This window comes from Amblyomma americanum, chromosome 11 (assembly GCF_052857255.1).
Source record: "Amblyomma americanum isolate KBUSLIRL-KWMA chromosome 11, ASM5285725v1, whole genome shotgun sequence".
NCBI classification, from domain to species: domain Eukaryota; kingdom Metazoa; phylum Arthropoda; class Arachnida; order Ixodida; family Ixodidae; genus Amblyomma; species Amblyomma americanum.
The window spans coordinates 95053568-95073617 of record NC_135507.1 but is presented as its reverse complement, the minus strand read 5'-3'; the positions used below and the strand labels follow the sequence as shown (position 1 = coordinate 95073617).

At 49.9% G+C, this 20050-nt stretch overlaps 1 protein-coding gene across 3 annotated transcripts in view; it reads right to left on the bottom strand.

Moving 5' to 3' along the window:
* Window positions 1-20050, bottom strand: part of LOC144110716 (deubiquitinating protein VCPIP1-like) — a 95220-nt gene that overhangs the window by 14717 nt on the left and 60453 nt on the right. For all 3 annotated transcript variants that reach the window (XM_077643784.1, XM_077643785.1, XM_077643786.1), the window contains exons 12-13: window positions 17624-17843; window positions 11489-11557 (exon numbers count right to left, since the gene is read on the bottom strand). In XM_077643784.1, coding sequence (XP_077499910.1) covers window positions 11489-11557; window positions 17624-17843 — 289 coding nt within the window. The remainder of the gene's footprint in view (window positions 1-11488; window positions 11558-17623; window positions 17844-20050) is intronic.

Here is a 20050-nt window from a genome sequence, read left to right as displayed (position 1 = left end):
TGTGGTATCCACCGCTTGGATAAGGCTGCTTGCAATGATGTCCCCCCGGGGTGAAACTGCTGCGATTGCCGCGACTCCGTTAACGGGTCCAGCCGCATCGACGTAGATCGTGTCCTTGTTTCCATCCCAGCGCTTAGAGAGGTGTCTAGCTCTGGCCAGTCTCCGTCCTCTGTTATTGTGAATATCATGTATAGATAAACTTTGCAAAATCATAAATTCTTGAAGCGTGATTGAACAATTGTCTTTGATTATTGCATACATTGTGCCTTCAGCTTCCCTTAGCAAACAGTATTGCCACAGTCCCAATCAATCCTGTGGCGCCATACCACGGCCAAACTGTTTTAGATGGGACTTGCCATGCCTTGCGCACTCGCGGGGCTAGAGGTTTTTCGTCTTCTTCCTCGCACGAGCTCCCTGTTGTCTTGCACGCCTAGCACGTCTTATTAAACCTGGTTTTGAGTACTTCGACAGTTTATCGGTGACATTTGGTGGAGATGCTGGGTAACAGTCCATGTACGCTGACCTCGAGGACACTCTTGACGCCAGTTCTCAATGCGTGGCTACAACACCAGTACACAAGGCGAGCCGCCGCCGCCTGCGAGGCCTACAGCCAGAGTTCGGCCAACTCGCAAGACCAGCAAGGGCCATGACGTCCGCTACAGCTAGCCAGACGAGTCAGCCCCGCCGTTCGTCCTTCACACGCCTCGGTCGCCCCCATCATTCCACGGCGAGAGGTTTGAAGACGTCGAAGACTGGTTGGCCAGCTTTGACCGTGTGGCGGGCTTCAACGAGTGGGACGGCGAGCGCAAATTGCGGAACGTGTACTTCGCACTACAGGACTCGGCCAAGACGTGGTATGAGAACCACGAAGCTTCCTTCAATAACTGGGAGATCTTTCGCCGAGAGCTCTTAGCCACGTTCAACACCAGCGAACGAAAGGAGATGGCTGAAATTGCCTTGCAATCGAGGTCGCAGCAGCCGAACGAGAGCGTCGCCATGTTCATCGAGGACATGGCCCGGCTCTTCAATCGCGCCAACCCTGCTATGCCTGAGGACAAGAAGGTACGCCACCTAATGCGCGGCATCAAAGAGCAATTGTTTGCCGGACTGGTACGTGACCCGCCAAGAACGGTGGCCGACTTTGCCAAGGAGGCAACAAGCATGGAGCGTTCTCTGCAAGAACGGGGCGCGCACTACGGCTGTCCGGCTAGTGTAGCAGCCGCTCACCACTGCACGCCCACGTCGTTACCCACTGAGGAGCTTCGAGAGCTTGTGAGGAGCCTGGTGCGCGAAGAACTCGAGAAACTTCGCTTCGAAGCTCCACAGGCAAGTGTCGCTATACCAGACGTGGTCCGAGAGGAAGTCCGGCGAGCTGTTCAGTCGCCACCAGCTCCGCAGCCAGCGCCCTATGTTATGACATACAGTCAAGCACTACAAAGCCGTCCTGGTCCAGTGACACAAGCCTTTTCTCCCGTCGCTCCTGTGCCATCACTGCCGTACCCAACTGCAGCTGTACCTGTCGTACCGCAGGAGCCCTGTCCACCACGAGCACAGCGCGTGTTTGGCGTACACCAAACAACAGGCCACTCTGCTACCATTGTGGGGAGCCCGGCCACATCCTCCGCCACTGCCCCTACCGCAGAATGGGCTTAAGGGGGTTTCCACCTGACGCACCTTGACCACGCTACAGAGAACAGCCGCGAGACATCGAGCAGTATCTGTCCGATAATGTGCAGCCAACGACCTCACGGCGACGCCAGTCCCGGTCGCCATCCCCAAGGCGGTTTTCTTCGCCAAGCCGCCCATCTTTTCCTAGCCTGTTCAGAGGCGCGTCCCCACATTGGGAAAACTGAAGACGGCGTCCTCCGGGGGTAGGGCCGCCGCTATTGGATCAAGTCAAGAGCCTCCACCCGACGATTCGCGGCTACGATCCGACCGACGACGACCTCACCCGACGACCCCAACGACAACGACGGGCAGTTACCGACTGGTGTCTGCCGAAATCCCAGTAATCGCTGATAATCGCAATGTGACCGCACTTGTGGATACCAGCGCTGATTTTTCTGTAATGAGCAGTCAGCTAGCTACAGCCGTCAGAAAGATTCTGACCCCTTGGTCTGGACCCCAGATCCGCACCGCCGGCGGCCATGTGGTTACGCCCATAGGCGTCTGCACGTCACGAATCCAGATCCGCGGTGCTACTTTCCCTGGTTGCTTTGCTGTGCTACCCAAGTGCTCAAAGACCTGATACTTGGTTTGGATTTCCTTCGGGAGTACGGTGCTGTCATCAACCTTCAGGAGCTGGTCGTGTCATTTTCCACTCAACCCCCTGTTGACGGCGATCACGAGCCACGCGGGACAAAGTAACGCGTCTTTGACGACCACGTATTAATCCCGTCAAGAGCTAACATGTTTGTTACCGTAGATTGCGACAACATCACTGGTACTCGTGGCATCGCTGAAACCAACATGTCGCTGCTCCTTGGTCGGCAAGTCTGTGTTGCTCGTGGAATTGTCGAGCTGAACAATGGCCGAACCGAGCTCTTGGTAACCAATTTTGGCTGTGAACCTCATTGTTTGCCTGGCAGAACAGTTATTGCGTATTTCGAAGAACTCGGCCAATTCGCAGGACAGCACGCTTTGTCCGAAGCCTAAGGATCAGTGGAGGCACCGACCACTTCCATAAAAGCTGACGTGAACCCAAACCTCCCGTCTAATCAGAAACGCTGCCTCGAAAGCGTTATCTAGTCTTTCTGTGACTGCTTCGCCTCGACCTCTAAGGTTAGGCAGACGCCGCTCACAAAGCACCGAATTATAGTCGACGCCAACCAGCAGCCGTTATGTCAGCCCCCTTACCGGATCTCTTCAAAGGAGCGTGATGCCATTCGCCGCCAAGTTCAAGAAATGCTCCAGGACGACGTGATACAACCGTCGACGAGCCCGTGGGCGTCACCTGTTGTTCTAGTAGCAAAGAAAGATGAAACCCTACGATTTTGCGTTGATTACCGACGTTTAAACAAAGTCACAAAAAAAAGATGTTTATTCTCTGCCGCGCATTGATGACTCCCTGAATCGGCTGCGCCACGCCAAGTACTTCTCATCGCTAGTTTTACGCAGCGGCTATTGGCAAATCGAGGTGGACGAACGCGACCAGGAAAAGACCGCCTTTATTACACCGGACGGTCTGTACGAATTCCGGGTGCTCCCTTTCGGCCTGTGCTCGGCTCCTGCAACCTTCCAGCGGATGATGGATACTGTTCTTGCCGATCTGAAATGGCAGTCCTGTCTCTTGTACTTGGATGATGTTGTCATCTTCTCCGATACGTTTGAAGAGCACCTGAGACGCCTGCGCGCTGTGTTCGAAGCAATTCGGTCGACCGGTCTTTCCCTGAAGTCCTAAAAGTGTCACTTCGCTTTCGAAGAGTTGAAGTTTTTGGACCCCATCGTGAGTGCTGAAGGGGTTAGCCCCGACCCAGATAAGACGGCTGCCGTGGCTGCTTTTCCTGTGCCCACCGATAAGCGAAGCGTGCGCCGCTTTCTGGGTCTCTGCGCCTATTATCGGCGTTTTGTGCAGAACTTCTCCCAGATCGCTGAGCCCCTCACCCACTTCACGAAAGATTACGAACCGTTTTCCTGGGGCCTGGAACAACAGAAGGCCTTTGAAGACCTCCGAACTCGTCTCCAAAGTACGCCCATCCTTGGACACTTCGACGAGTCAGCCGCCACTGAACTGCACACAGACGCCAGCAACATCGGCCTCGGTGCGGTCCTTGTGCAGTGGCAGGAGGGTCTCGAACGCGTAATCGCATACGCGAGCCGCACCTTGTCACAATCTGAGGCAAACTATTCCACCACCGAAAAAGAATGCCTGGCCATTGTGTGGGTAGTGACCAAATTTCGCCCGTGCTTATATGGCCGCCCTTTCAAGGTCGTCAGTGACCACCACTCGCTGTGTTGGCTGGCGAACCTCAAAGATCCCTCGGAACGGCTTGCACGCTGGAGCCTTTGCCTTCAAGAGTTCGATGTCACCATCGTTTATAAGTCCAGTAGGAAGCACAGTGATGCCGACTGTCTGTCTCGTGCTCCTATCGAGGATAACAGAGCTGATCCCGACGACGATTCTATTTTTCTCGGCGCCATCTCCACGTCCGTCCTCACTCAACACCAAAGGGGATGACAGTGAACTACGGCCTCTCATTGAGTATCTTGAAGGAAGTGCTGCGTCGCCCCCATGAATCTTATCACGTGGACTGTCGTCATTCTGTTTGCGCGATGGCGTTCTGTATAAGAAAAACTACAACCCGACAAAAACTGCCTATCTGCTCGTCGTACCTGTGGCCTTGCGCGACTAAGCTCTGCAGGCGTGCCATGATGACCCATCTTCTGGTCACATCGGTTTTTCCCGCACTTTGGCGCGGATACGCCAAAAGTACTACTGGCCCAGGGTTGCTTCAATTGTCCAGCGTTACGTCAGAACTTGCCGCGAGTGCCAACGTCGCAAGACGCCGCCGACTAAGCCAGCCGGACTACTGCAGCCTATTAATCCGCCACAAGTCCCCTTCCACCAAGTCGGCATGGACTTACTCGACCCATTTCCGGAGTCCTCACTGGGTAACCGCTACATTGTGGTCGCCACCGACTACCTCAGCCGGTACTGTGAAACAAAAGCTCTCCCTCGTGGTACCGCTGACGAAATTGCGAACTTTTTCGTTCAAAATATTGTTCTTCGTCACGGTGCACCCACCATCGTTTTAACTGACAGGGAAACGGCGTTCACCTCGGCCCTTACGCAGGAGGTTATGCGCCTGAGTGGCACCACTCACCGCAAGACAACCGCTTACCACCCTCAAACGAACGGCCTCACTGAACGGCTCAACAAGACGATCGCCGACATGATTTCCATGTATGTTGACGCAGACCACCGCAACTGGGACACCATACTTCCTTACGTCACATTTGCCTATAACACTGCTCTACAAGAAACGGTACGCTTCACTCCATTTTGTTTAGTGCATGGTTGCGAAGCCACAACCATGCTGGACGCCATGCTGCTCCCGACTAGTAGTACCTTATCTGTTATGGGTGCTGCCTAATTCGTTCGTCATGCCGAGGCCGCCCGCCAACTCGCCTGGCAGCGCATCCGGCAGCAGCAAGCCCACGATGCTCGCTGCTATAACCTCCGCCACCGAGCTGTTAGTTACCAGCCCGGCGAATAAGTCTGGGATTGGAGCCCAATACGCATGCGTGGGCGCTCCGAAAAGCTTCTGCGCCGATATTTTGGCCCCTACGAGGTACTCCGCCAAGTCAGTGAGGTAAACTATGAAGTTCTTCCCCAGTGTACAGTTCGCTTCTCTAGACGGCCGATCCCCGAAGTCGTTCATGTGCACGGATGAAGCCGTACCACGCCCGCTAGCGCTTCAGGCGTATACACACACCAGCTGCCGGACACATGTGCCGTCTCTTGTCTTTGTGCTTCTCATTGTTGCGGCATCGAGTCATTGCCCTTCAGAGAGGGGGAGTAATGCCACAGTCCCAATCAATCCCGTGGCGCCATACCGCGACCAAACTGTTTTAAATGGGACTTGCCATGCCTTGCGCACTCGCGGGGCTAGAGGTTTTTCGTCTTCTTCCTCGCACGAGTTCCCTGCTGTCTTGCACGCCTAGCACGTCTTATTAAACCTGGTTTTGAGTACTTCCACCGTTTATCGGTGACAATATGACATGTTTATCTGTCCTAGATGTTGAGATATTGACGTACTAAGACAGCCAGGTGTCTAAAATTTTCATGGTGTTAAATCGCCTGCTCCTGCAAAAATTGAGCCCACATAGTGGTCTAAATTTAATATTATGGCCAAATACCGATTTCCTGCAGGAGAAAACTGGTAGAGTTGAAGAATATTAGCTGCACGCTCCAAGAATGTTATTTTTAAAAAATTGATTTTGGGTCAGTTTTTGGTCCCAAAGACCAGTGTTCCCCCTTAAGGGCGACCCACACGGAGCGAACCTGCGCTACGGATCTTGAGCGGCGCGGCGGAATGCCGCCACACCGCCACCGTGCAGCACCACAGTGGCAGAAAACGGGTGGCAGCCACCAGAATTTAGAAATGGCATGATTCCATATGCTTAGTAAAATGCTGAAAAGAACAGCTGCGCATTAACAATTAAGCTATTATTTGTTTAATGACGACCAAGAGGAAGAATTATTCTTTGTGACGCCTTTATGAACCAAAATAGTTAGCCTGTTTGAACCTCCCACACTTCCTGACATCAACCGACGCGTAGTGGCTAACCCAAGCAGCTTTGAAAATCCAGAAGCATTCTGAAAATCTGGCGCGTTTCATCGCTAAAATTTTGTGGTGCGGGCATCTTCAGACAAAGCGACTTCTGGTTGCCATGAAAAAGAGGCACAGTGTAGCGGCAACGACGAGTGCGTGGGGCGCGTTTCATCGCTAAAATTTTGTGGTGCGGGCATCTTCAGACAAAGCGACTTCTGGTTGCCATGAAAGAGAGGCACAGTGTAGCGGCAACGACGAGTGCATGGAGAAGCGAGAGGCTACATCGGCAGACGCGGCCATGTTGTAGAAGCGGGCGGAAGTCAGACGTGGAAGCGCCCTGATTGGTCCGCGCTGATAGCCCATGTTGGCTGCTTCCGGCCAGCGGCTGACCGCCACGCGGACATATCTAGCCAGGCTTGATCAGCGGCAAACGGCCGCCCGGCGGCCCGCCGGCGGCCAGACACCAGTTTTCCGCAAGAAAAACGCTCCATGTGGGTCATTGGGTAGAAGTTGAAGTTGGCTTGTATCGATAGAATACCAGCTCCTGATCACAAAAACGCCACTCTTACTGAAAACAAAGCTCTTGTAAGGTAGAAAATAGCAAAAACCAAAATACAGGTATCGCTGTGTTGACGTCATAGGACAAGAGACGCCACCTTGGAGGAATTTTCCTTACTCCATGGATGCCACGAATCTCTGAGGCTGACAAAGAAAGGTTGCACGGTTCAAAATTGAAGTAAGTTTTGTTTTGAAACCGACAGTGCACTTTTATCACACAAGGAAGGCAGACAAAAGACAACCTGAATGTTGGAAGCAAAGAAAACCGATGCTTGGCGGCGCCACAGCCGGCCAGGAGAGTTTCGATTTTTTTATGGCGCTTCACGTCTGTGAGCTTTGCGTGACCGTAGTTTTGTTTTTGACGCGCCTCGATTTACAAGCACTAAACAGCACAGGAACTCCAAGTGCCGCTTCAAGTGCTAGTTAACCTTTGAAGGAGCCTGTCAAGGCTGGTCAGATGATCGCCACGGTCGATGAAAAACTGATGGCAGGATGGTCGGTGATCGTACAGGGCAGTTAGCAGTATAAAGAGCACTTGTGTCTTCGTACGCTTGCCCGGCGAAACGTTCCCGACTGTGCCAGTCAACTTCAAACTGCCAGTCAACTTCAAACTACTTAACGGAAATCGCTTATTAGGAACGGGAGACAAGATACAAGGCAGTTAAGAAAAAGAGATCTGGAACCTGCAGAGGCCGTGACTCTGCTCTCCTCCAACTCGTTTGTTTGCGGCTCCATTCAATAGCTTCGCCAGTTGGGTGGAGCTGTTCTATTCTAGCTCTCGGCTAATTTAATCCATTCACAGCACACATCTGAAGGTACATGCAAGTGGGCGAGACAGCCGATCCAGTGGACCCCGTACCTCCGGAAATGTGCGGAACACATTGAAGCATCGTGCGTCGGCTTTACTTTCAAGGCGCCAACTTTAAACACGAGTGCACCCATCCGTTTTTCGTCGCAAAAAAAATTAATAAATAGCCTGGCCCTTGCAACCGTGGGAAACCTCCTCGACGCCGCCTGCCGCACCGTACAGCAGCGCCGTTCAAGGAATCACAATCCATTGGCCCCAAACCCCTACCAGCCTCCGATGGGCGCGATGCGCCGACCTTGCCCCTCGCGACTTCTCGCACTGAGTTTACGATATTTATTTAGCAACGGCTGCTCACGGTGAAAGCGGAAACGACCCGGCGGCGCCTAGCCTAACCGTGCTCCCTCAAAAGCATCGCACACGCTGTGGGGCTGAGGTCGCTGAAATGCAGGCCGAAGTTTTTGCGAGAACTTCGTCGTCGGATTCGGGAACGGGATCTATCGTAACGCTGGCAAGACACTGGTGCAAACAAACGCAGCAACGGTAGCGACCCCCCATAGATGCCTTCAATGTGTGGCGGCGGTAGCTTTCATTTCGGCTGCTGCTAGACCACACCGCTAGCCGGCAGAAATCACAGAGTCTGCGTTTATGTCACGTTTCACATCACTCTGTTCTATGATGTCATAAGAGGACGCCGTGACATCATAAAAGCGCCCCGAGTTTGAATCGGAGAGGCGGGAAAAACTTTTTCAACTTCGAATCCAAATTTCTTTGAAATAGATGCATCTTTCGCTCCCGGACAAGCGACAACAAAGCCATGAAATGCCGAACTATCAGATTTTGCTAACGAAAAAAAATTGATAGAGTTCTCCTCACTGTCCATTTAAGCTAAAAGCTAAAAGCCGGCGTCATGATCGTGGCTGACCGCGTGCTTTCGTTGGCGACTGATGGGTGGAAGGATGGACGACACTTTCAAAGAAAAAAAAAAGTTTTTCGCACGTAAATTGTAACACCCATCCGAAGTCATAGCCTTTCATGGGCCTTGGCTGGGACCGCACCAACAGTACTTATTAGTATTTTCGAATTAACAGGGCTTGAATTAACGAGTATTTAGATGCGAGTTTCGGAGGCTGCTCGAAAATGAGGGTTGGTGGCCGCGGTGGCGGCTGCCAACCCGTACCCTCCGGTGCCGCCCAGACGCGGCGGCACGTAGTTCGAATTATCAGTAGCGGAACAGACTCACTTTTGAATTAACGGGCTTTTTTATACACAGATCTGTATGGAGCTTGGCTGGACAAGTAGTGTAGTTCGAATTATCAGAAAATTCGAATTATCGAGGTTCGAATTAACGAGCTTTCACTGTATTTATTTTGTTCGGAAACCTGCTCCTCACTTTCAACGGTTAGTTTCAACCCTCCCAACAACGAAGACGCCTGTTGGGATAAAGGGTTGCCATGAAGGAGCATCCTGCCGCCCATCAAATCTGAGAATGAAAAGAGTCTCGTTTGGTTTCATTTATCAGGTTTAACATCCCAAAGCTACCGTATTTACACGATTGTAAGTCGACCCATTTTCGACATTTGAAAATTTGAAGTGAGGGGGTTGACTTAAAATCGAACCCAAAGCATCGCACCATAAATAAAGGCGAGACAAACGAGATATCAGGCATATTACAGCGTGGTTGCATTTTTCCTGCGCAGCTTTGTCTCATCGCTCTTGGTGCTGGCCTTGAGCGGTTGCTATGTCAATGCGCAGCACCGGCATCCCCACCCCGCGCGAGGAGGCCAATGGTGGCCGTCGATAAGCAGCAAACTAGAACCAGCCCACTCCACACACGTGGCCACAGATTATGGCTGCTGTTAAGCGGCGGCGGCCCGATAACGCATTCGCATTCTACTCTTAATAGCCGTCAAAAAAAGTTTTTTTTTTGTTGTTTAGTTTCAAACGCACACTCAGCACTCAAGGAAGCATCGATAATTGATGGAAGGGCTGCTGTTCCAACCGTGGCGGCACCCCCACTCAGAACTGCAGCGGCGCCGGGGAGTGTCGGTAGCCGACAGAAGAGCTGATGTCGCTCTTGCGTAGTTTCGCTTTGGCTCTGACGCATTTGACTACTGCCGGATACGTTTCACAAGTTTTTAATCTTTCATCGTCATTTGTGCTCCGGGTCCGGTAAGCAACCGGCGCTCGGCTACATTCAAGATGGCCGTCATTGTTTACGCTGAAGAAACGAACTGTGTGCCGGGCCGCAAGTTTGACGTTTGCAACAGGTGATACAGGTGTTGTGGCAGCTGCAGCGAGGCAAAATTTTCAGCTGTTCCACACGATGTCAAGATGTGGCTGTTTGCGAAGTGCGGGATTTCGCTGCACGACGATGTTAGAATAAAGAGCTGTGGTACCGCAGCAGCGACCACGACGGCAGCGCTAGTGAGGACGATGGCGCAAGTGTGGACGTTCTGTTTTCGTTCTGGAATGTGCCCATGGGCGCTTCCGTGCGCGGCAGCAGATAGCGGCTGGCGATAAGTAGAGGCCGCAGGATAGTGCTATTGCGTTCTATTATTAAAGGCCAACTGTAAACAACCTCCGAGCTTTTTTTTTATTTTTCAGAAATGTGATGCGGGGGGTCGACTTACATTCGAGTCGACCTACAATCGTGTAAATACGGTAGTCAGGCTATGAGGGACGACGTAGTGGAGGGCTCTGAATAATTTCAACTATCTGAGGTTCTTTAGCATGCACTGACATTTTGGCTCCATTGAAATGCAACCACCACCGCTGGGGTCTTTCGGGTCAGCAGCTGAGCACCATAACCATGAGCCACCATGATAGCTTGAATAGGGTCTGTAAGACTGCAAAGTAGCAAACCATTCAAAGGAAGTTGCCACATCTAATTGCATAATTTTCACACTCTTTATTTTAAAATAAAGCTCACGCACAAGCTGTGCAAACATTTTGTGAACACGTTGTGAAAACCTCTACAAAGGTCATAATGTGCAACATATATTGTATATTACTGGCTAAGCGTCGACCCCCCAACTCGCAACCTTCGCCGGCCAAAAAAAAAAAAAAAAGCTGACTCCAAATATAAGACCCACACCCCATTGCGGTTTACTCTACGTTATGCAGTTCTCCACGAGTTATCATGATGGCACGTGTGCAGCTCAAACCAATAACAGGCAACAGTACAATCACAAAGCTAGCAGTCAAAGGCAAATGGAGATAACAGGCAATAGAACAGCGTCCTTGCATGTGGCCAGTCATGGTTGAATATGCTAGATGCTTGTTGTTAAAATGGAATTGTTCTAACCTGCCCCATTAGATGCCACTCTGTAATGAGCACCCAATGATGTACACCGCCAAAGTGCCATTGCCAGTGTAGAAATGGCTATTTCTACTTTTGTATGCAAGCCTTCCATCTTTTATTCCACTATGCTGACTACTCTACAGTGAAACCTCATTAAGGTGCACTCGCTTAGTCTAATTTTTCATTGTTTCATGCCCCAATGTGCAGGCAGAGACGGCTACCAATTACAACTGCCAGATATCAGTGGAAGAAAGGGTGACAAACTCAGAATGAGGCAGTAAAAATTATTCCCACCAGCGTTTTATGGGCCTAGTCAATGTCTCGCAAAGAGCGAAGAGCGGTTAGAGCCTAACAGACACCCTCAACTTCGATCTAATTTTCGCCTCAATTCAAGTTCACTTTTTAAAAGCTTCCACAACGCTGTTCTTAGGTGCCTTATGCTCAATGTTTGCTTGTCAATGATTTTCTCTGCAGAAACCACTGGCAGCGAGGTCTAAGGCCACTTCACATTCACACAAAAACATGCGTGGTATAGCCCGCACTTACCATACAGGTGCCTTGCAATCTCGCCTTCTATGCTCCCTGCACTTGTACTGGCTGCATTGGATGGGCCTCCTGATATAAAAAAAATGCAAACAAATGGGGTGATACGTACATATCTGCAATTTTGCTAAAAGCAAGGAGCTTTCAATCTGACAATGCTGTGCTTACAGACAAATTAGTGAAAATTAGAACTACTGTATTAACCCGAATGTAACATAACCATGCCTATGACGGCGGAACGATGCGGGGGAAGGGAGAGGTTGGGCGATGCATGCGCCAACTTGTATTTGGAGTCAACTTTTTTTTTTTTTTTGCCACCAGAGGCTATGAGTCGGGGTTAGACTTTTACGCGGCAGCATATCATAATCTCACAGTTTGTCCAATATACAGTGCAACCCTGATTATGCATCCCCCGTTCATGCAACTACCCACACTTAACGACGAACTGGTGTGGGCCCGGATAATGCATTAAAAGCCTCTATTATATGAGAGAAAAATATGCACGCCCTAGTTCGTACGATGGCGAATGGGAACCACCTGGAATGAAGGATGCTAGCAGGGCCCTTTACTGGAAGACGTGATGTCAACCAAGTTGGTTCCAGATTGGAAACAAGACTGAGATGTGCGTGGAACAATGAAATCAAGAGCACCACGGCTTGCAATGACAGTTCTGTTGATGGCTTGAACTGGATCTGTGCATGAAACCTGCAGCCGTTGGCGAGAGGCAGCTCGCCTGGGGTGTTTTTCTGCGTGCTACGCTGAGGAAGGCCATTAGGAAAATCAAATGTACATTCAAACCAGCATGAAGTTATTCTAAAGGTTGTAACAGGATTATACATTTCTATGATTATGCTTCTTGTTCGAAAGCACTTTCCGCTGCAGCTTCAGTGAAGAGCACGTCAGGAGGCTATGGCCAGGGGCAAGCGCTGCACTGTCACCCGGCAGGCCGCACATCACCGCAGAAAGTGCCGTGCCACCGGTGCATTCACGTTGCATGCGAACATAATGTTTTGTTCTTTTTTCCTTTATGACACGAATTCATAGCACAGACACTGCTGCCACACAGTGACCGCATGCTAGAGGAAATCTGAACAGAGACATGTCGCTGGCATGGTCGTACTGCATGCCGCAAAACATCTTCGAAAGGCCAGAGCAGCCACACTTCTGGCACATCGTCCAAACCATTGTTTTCAAGGTGCATGTGATGTCTACTTAACACGCAGGGATGGGAGAGCTCGCAAACCTCGTCTAAAGCTGCTTCTTCAAGGCCGAAAACCCTGGCTGCGCGCAGTCCCAAAACTAATTCTTCTCGGAGATCGAAAACGGGTGCTCTTGTAACTTGTAGAGTCCCTTTTTCTTTTGCTGCGCTCGGTTAAAAACTGAATACAGTAGAATCTCGGTGATATGAATCTCACGGGGTCGTGAAAGAATTCGTACCATCCAAAATTTTGTATCATCCAAATGAACAAAATTCATATGCAGAAGGATAGAAAACGCATGAACAAAGATCTGCTTACATCTGACGGAATTTATTCACAGCCGTGCGGCCACACTACTCGAGGTGCGTACCACACAATTAGCGATCGCGATTTTGGAGATCTGAGGGTCGCGCACCGTCGCTCACTGCTCGCAGTGCGTACCGTGCGATTAGCGATCGTGATTTCGGCGATGTGAGGGCCGCGCTTAGTGCTCGAGGGTGCGATTGCGGCTCGCATGTTCATATCATCAGATGTGGCATGGAAGAGAGTTCGGAACATCTGGAATTTCGTACATTGTGCACAATGCACTCCGGCTGGGGAATTTTTACGGATTTGTATCACCACGAAATTCTTATCTGTGTTCGTATCACCGAGATTCTACTGTATCTTTCACAGTCCCCGTGACTGAATTAACCGCGTTTTCCTGCAGTTGCAAGCAACAGTTTTTCAAAACGATTTGCAAATTACTATAGGGTCCACGCAGAGCTTTCAAATTTGACTCGAATACTCACAAATGCCCCCTCACCAGATCTGTTGCTTTACAATACGACTATCAAAATCATTTCATGGTCAGTTTAAACCTGGATAAAACAGAACTAAGAAAAGTGAGATTTTTCGTTACATCTCGTTGCACAATGTTTTCCTGTGAAGAGTGAAGACTTGAAAGGACAAAGGAGAACCGAAACTAAAATAAGAAATGAGTGCTGGTGAAATCACCTTGAAAATGTTCACAGCAAACCCCTGTTACTCTAAGTCGGACTGCGACAGCAGCTGTCACCGTTACAGCTCGCACAATGACGCTACGAGTGCGATGGGCAAGCAGGGAGTCGGAGGGCGCGTGGTTGCGCCACCACCGTTAGGTCAGCCATGGATGCGCCTGCCCGTTCCCACGTTTCAGCTCTTGGCCTGTCCGTGATCACTGCCCTAGGAAACCAACTCTGCGCCTCCCATGGCCAGCACTGTCCGCCATGCCCACTCCTAACAAACGACAGCTACTGGTGGCAATCGAGCGGTGGCAAATGGTGCACACTGCTTGCGCCCACGTTTTATTTTTGCTATATACAAGACAGTAAACCCCTAAAACAGCTAGTCAATACCAAAGCTAATGCCGGCGAGCACATAACTGCACCGCAGAGCTTGGAAACCACCTTGATACGGGACTTTCACAACGGGTCTCACAGAAATGCACACTCCTTTGACTGAATTTTTGGCTCCTGCATTACAGTAGAATCTTGGTAATACGGATCTCGAGGGGAGGCGAAAATATTCGTATTACCCGAAAATTTCGTTATCACCAAAAAACGAGTGAAATCCGTAGTGAAACCATGAGGCACGCACAAAAAAAAAACATTTATTTACGTGCAAAGAAGTCACATATGTCCTTCTGAGCCTTTTCGCTGCGAAATCGGCCAGCAGAGAATTTTTGAAGCTGAAGAACTGGGCTGTAGTGTTCTCAAGCACAGTCTCGGATGTCACAGCACGCCGCACAATATCGAGAGCGTGCATAGTTTCGGCTGCTGACGGTGGTTGGTCATCACCATTTTGGCACTCGTCTTCTTCGTCACTGGTCGAAATTCCAAGTTGCGACGATACATCCTCCACGATGTCTTCCACTGTGCGCAGACCAGAGGTGACGAGATCGTCGTCCGCGGTGACGAAATCGTAGGCACTGCAGTCAACGCCAAGCTGGTTCCAGACATCAACCAGAATTGGATGTGTCATTTGTGAGGTGGTGGCCACTGTAGATTTAAAAATCCCACACTTTGCGAAACAATTCGCGATGGTTGCAGGGGAGACGCACTCCCGGGTCACTGCAATAAAATGCATAGCGTCCAAAAGACTAATCTGCATATTTGCGTCCTTACGGTCAATCTTCGCAAGGAGGTGGCGCACCAACAAACCTTTGAAGTGGTGCTTTACGTTTCTGATAATGCCAGCATCCAGTGGCTGCAAATGACTAGTAGCGTTCAGGGGCAGGAATACCACTTTGATGCTCTGTAGCGTCATGTGCTTTGGATGCGCCGCACACTGATCCAGCAGCAAAACAATCTCTCTGTTCTTGCATGACATCGCATGGCTCAAGAATGTGATTGAACTCCACGAACAGAGCCGACGTCATTCACGCCTTTTAATTGGCTCTATATGTGCAGGGCAAACGACTGGCTGCCTTGAAGCATCGGGGCTTTTCGTATTTTCCAATGACGGTCAGTTTCATTTCTCTGACCCGTCAGCGTTGCAGCAAAACAAAACCGTCACACGCTGCTTACTTTTTTTGTCCTCCCTGGCAGGCTTTGCCCTTGAAGCAGGGACTCCTTCCGGGCTGAAGATTGTAAAACAGCCCTGCCTCGTCAATGTTAAAAACATCGCAAGCATCATATCCTGCGATGAAAGACTGCAGCGTGGTTGCCATCCAATCTTCAACGACGGAGGCGTCAACCTTTTACCCTTCGCCGCAAACAGGTTTGTAGGAGAGGTCATGCCATGCCTTAAATCGGTGAATCCAGCCACCAGAGGCCTGAAAATTTTCAATTCCAAGCGTGAGTGCGATATCCGCAGCCTTCTCACGCAGAATTTTTCCGTCAACATTGACACCGGCCGCGGTGACCTCCTTAAACCATGTTAGGAGAACTTCTAACTTTACATGGTGAGCAGTCTTCGCTACTTTGCAGTTTACGCCAAAGTGCTGCACATTCTGCATAATTTGGTCGTGCTGACCGACGATCGTAGACAGCGTAGAAATTTGGAGGCGTAATTCCTTGGCCATGTCAATGCGCCTTTTCTTGGGCTCTTCGTCCACCTTCTTTAAAATATCCAGTTTGTCCTTCAAGGACCGCGCCTTCCGCTTTCGCGACACCGTACTGATTGCAGTACCATTTGAGCTGACGCGATCAATGCTCGTAAAAAGACGCACGTAAACAACACGCTGTACTTCCGTAGTCGTCGCGCACGGGGGAACAAAGAAGCGGGAGCTGCTGCTGGTGTGACGATCTGCGCGCTGGCTCTAACGGAAAGACCGGTGGAACGGGTGCGCAGGGCCGCGAGAAATGTGGAGAGGACAAATCGTGCCCGACCGGTTGGGTTAGCTGGTTTGTAGGCCGAACGGACCAATAAGCAGCGGCACTAGCCTCGGGCAACAAAAGAGTAAAAAGAAAAAGGCGAAGAGGCCGCCCCCAAAAACTAGAGAGAGAGAAAGGTTCGCTTGCCTCGTCAGCCTCCCTGCTGCCGCGGAATCCCAAACTGGCACTGGCGGAAGCTGCGCCGGTGGCGGCTCGACGGTCACGGTACCGAAGTTCGTATCATCTGGCACGACGCGAAAAAGTGTTCGGACCATTCGAATTTTGGCCCGTTGTACACAATGCATTTCGGCGGGGGAATTTTACGAATTCGTGTCACACCGAAATTCGTATCAGCCGGGTTCGTATCGTCGAGATTCTACTGTAGTATAACTCCAATTATTGCAAACTCGAAACAAAACAAACAAGATATGCGCAACTGTCAAGTTCGTTATACCGTATTTCCACAATTGTAAGTCGACTCGAATATGCGTCGACCCCCCCCCCCCCCCCCAGATCACATTTCTTGAAAAACAAAAAACAAAAAAACTTGGAGGTTGTTTATATCTGGCCTTTAATAATAGAACGCGATAGCACTATCCTGCCACCTCCGCTTACTGCCAGCCACTATCAGCGTCCGTGGGCACATTCCAGAACGAAAATGTATTAGTCACTGGACTACTCGTCCACACTTGTGACACCGCAAAGCTCGTTGTTCTAACATTGCCGTCCAGTGAAATCCCGCACTTTGCTAACAGCCACATCATGACATCGCGTGGAACAGGTGAAAATTTTGCCTCGCTGCAGCTGCCACACCTGTATCACCCGTCGCGAACGTCAAACTTGCGGCCGGCTCGCAGTTCGTTTCTTCGGCGTAAAGAATGACAGCCATCTGGAAAGCAGCCGCTAACAAGCGCCGGTCGCTTACTGGACCCGGAGCACAAATGACCAAGCAGTACATTAAAAACTTGCGGAACGTGGCCGGCAGTAGTTGAATGCATCAGAGCCAAAGAGAAACTACACGTGACAGCGTCGGCTCTTCCGTCGACTACCGACACACCTCGGCCGCTTTGGTTCCGAGCGGGCGTGCCGCTATGATTGGAACAGCAGCCCTTCCATCAACTATCGGCACTCCCTTGAGTGCCGAAGTGCGCAGTTGAAAGTACACATCAACAAAAAAAACTTGGACGACAAATATTAAGAGTAGAACGCGAATGCGTTATCAGGCCACCACCGCCACTTGTCAGCAGATGCAATCTGTGGCCTCATGTAGGGAGTGGGCTGGTGCTGCCTATTAACAGCCACCATCGGCCGCCTCACGCAGGGTGGGGATGCCGGTTCTGCGCGTTGACATAGCAACTGCTCAAGGTCAGGACCAAGAGCGATACAACGGAGCCACGTAGCAAAAATGCAACCACGCTGTAGCATGCCTGATATCTCATTTGTCTCGCCTTTATTTATGATGCAATACTTTGGTTTCGATTTTAAGTCGACCCCCCCCCCCCTCCACTTCGGATTTTCAAATTTTGAAAGATAGGTCGACTTACAATTGTGTAAATACGGTAAATGGGCTTGACTGCACGCCAAGTTTAAAAGTGGGGGCATACCCTGTGCACCAGGAGACTGGTCCCCACCACCAACCACCTCGACGATGACCCGGTCCCCGTGGGCAAGGGGAAGCGCGCCGCCGTCAGGAGGCGCCACCAAGACCCGCGGTGGGATGCCGCTCTTGAGCAGCTGGCGCTCAGCGGGGATGCCAAACTCGGAGGTCACCCACGCCTGCAGCTCTGCCAGGGTGACACCAGCGGGGCTGGGCCTCAGCTGGCCCTGCAGCCAAGCGGTGGATGAAGGGCATGGTTAAACCTCGACGATGGCAAGGCACAGCAAAAAGGTCTCGTCGTCATCAATATTGTCAGCCTAACTACGTACAGTGGAGGACAAAGGCCTCTCCCATAACCTTCCAATTAACTCTGTCCTGTGCCAGCTGAGGCCACCTTACTCCCACAGACTTCCTAACCTCAACCACCCCCCTGACTCCGTAATGTCCCCGATGTGCTTCTTTCTCTTGGAATTCACTCCATTACCAGTTCGTTATTTTGCCTTCTAAATACATGCCCTGTCCATACCAATGATTTCTTCTTGATTTCTCCTATGAAATCACTAATACCTGTTTCTTTCCTGAATGATTCTGCCCTCTTCCAGATTCAGACACACCTGTCTTCTTCCTTTCCATAGCTCGCTGTGCTGTCCTCAGCTATAGCATGTTGCAAGTGAACCTGATCCCTGTAGATTGTATAATCGTGACTTCATTAATAAATTTTTTTTAAGACCACGGTCAGTCATAAAAGAAGGTAATACCATGTGGAGTTTTCTTGCTACAACAATACGTCTTGCTGTACACCAGAAACTTAAGAATACTATCAGGGCACAAATTTCTCGATCACAAAAGGTTATCAAGAAAATGTGTTATGTCTAGGGGTGTACGAATGCTGAAATTTTCGAATATGAATCGAACACGAATATGAAGAAAAAATTGCTTCGAATATCGAATATCTGTTTAGTGAGAAAAAGTATTTCAGTAAAAGAAACAGGCAAATCATGTTGCAGCCCTTTTTTTTAATAGTGCATGCTCTTTAGAAACAACTAAAAACTAGACTGACTCAGCACCACATAAAGAAATGATGTGCACAGCAATGTGCACTATTTGATTACACTGCTTAACAGTATGCAACCTGTAATGTGGTCATGCAAAACGAAAGCACGAGCTGATGGGCGAGTTAACTTTGAAAAATGGTTATGAAACAGAGCAACGGCACAATGCTGAAGAAGAGAGCAGATGGAAAAGAAGCGCTGAGCACTAACTGGCGTTTATTTGGCACCCTACTCACACAAGCATACATAAGCAAACCAAAAATGGAAAAACAAAAACACTATCAACAAGGTGAATCCTCACACACCGATGCTGCCGCAAAACAATAAAGACTAGCATTCACAATGCAAAAAAAAAAAAATACAGTAACACGTTGTTAATTCAAAGTCACTGGGACCATGAAAAATGGGTGAATTAACTGGGTTTTCAAAATAACCGAGCAAGGCAAAAAAAAAACTGGAAGGCAAAAAATTTCATTGCGGGACCGCGCTCCCTATAGTGAACCATTTACCATTAACAATCATGTAAAAGTCTACTCCCCAACTTGTATCCCTGCTGGCCAAAAAAAGAAAAAAAAGTTGACTCCAAATACAAGCTGCAAACAGTCCTGTGGTTTCGGATTCTGGTGCAACGTATGTCTTGAAGATTATCAGAAGTTTGCTCTCTCGCTACCGATAGCTCATTTGAAGAAGCCAGTGCGAACGAGCCAGGTAAACAGCATATAATTTGAATTTTCTTTAACGGAATGGATTGGCATATGAATTAAATTTTTGACGACAAGCAAAAGCACGTCAGACACTTCAACTTCCGTGTGGTCCATGCTGGCAATACCTTGCCGTCAGTGGGGTTGTTGTCACATCCCATATTGTTGAAGCTTTGACAGGCGGCCACTAGTTGTGGTAGTTTGAGAATTAGTCATTAAAATATCCACTCATTTCTGTTTCAAAAGAGTGCTGATTTGGTCAATATCCCTTTGCAAATGCGCCGCTGAAAGCTATTGATTTTGTACGACGACTATGACTACTTCGTCACACGTCTGAAAGGGGCACCCATTTCCATGTGTTTTGCACTAACTTCGTCTTAAGCCCACATCGGTGTGCTTCATTTTCGAATTTCACACACAGAAGTGCGGCTGCGGCCCGAGCAATCAGGTCACATTCATTCCGCAGAAGCAAAGGGAGCCGATTAGAGAAATATAGCATAGCGCGATCCATGGCTGCTATCGTGACAAGCTTCCGTGGAGAGCTACTGCACATGTGCAGATCACCCTGAGGATGCCACAAGGCACCAGGCGCCAGCCAGCTGTTAGCAAGCTTGCCCCATCGGGACCAATCAGCGCATGTGCGCTGGCAGAGTGCGGAAGCAGATCACATTATGCTAAATT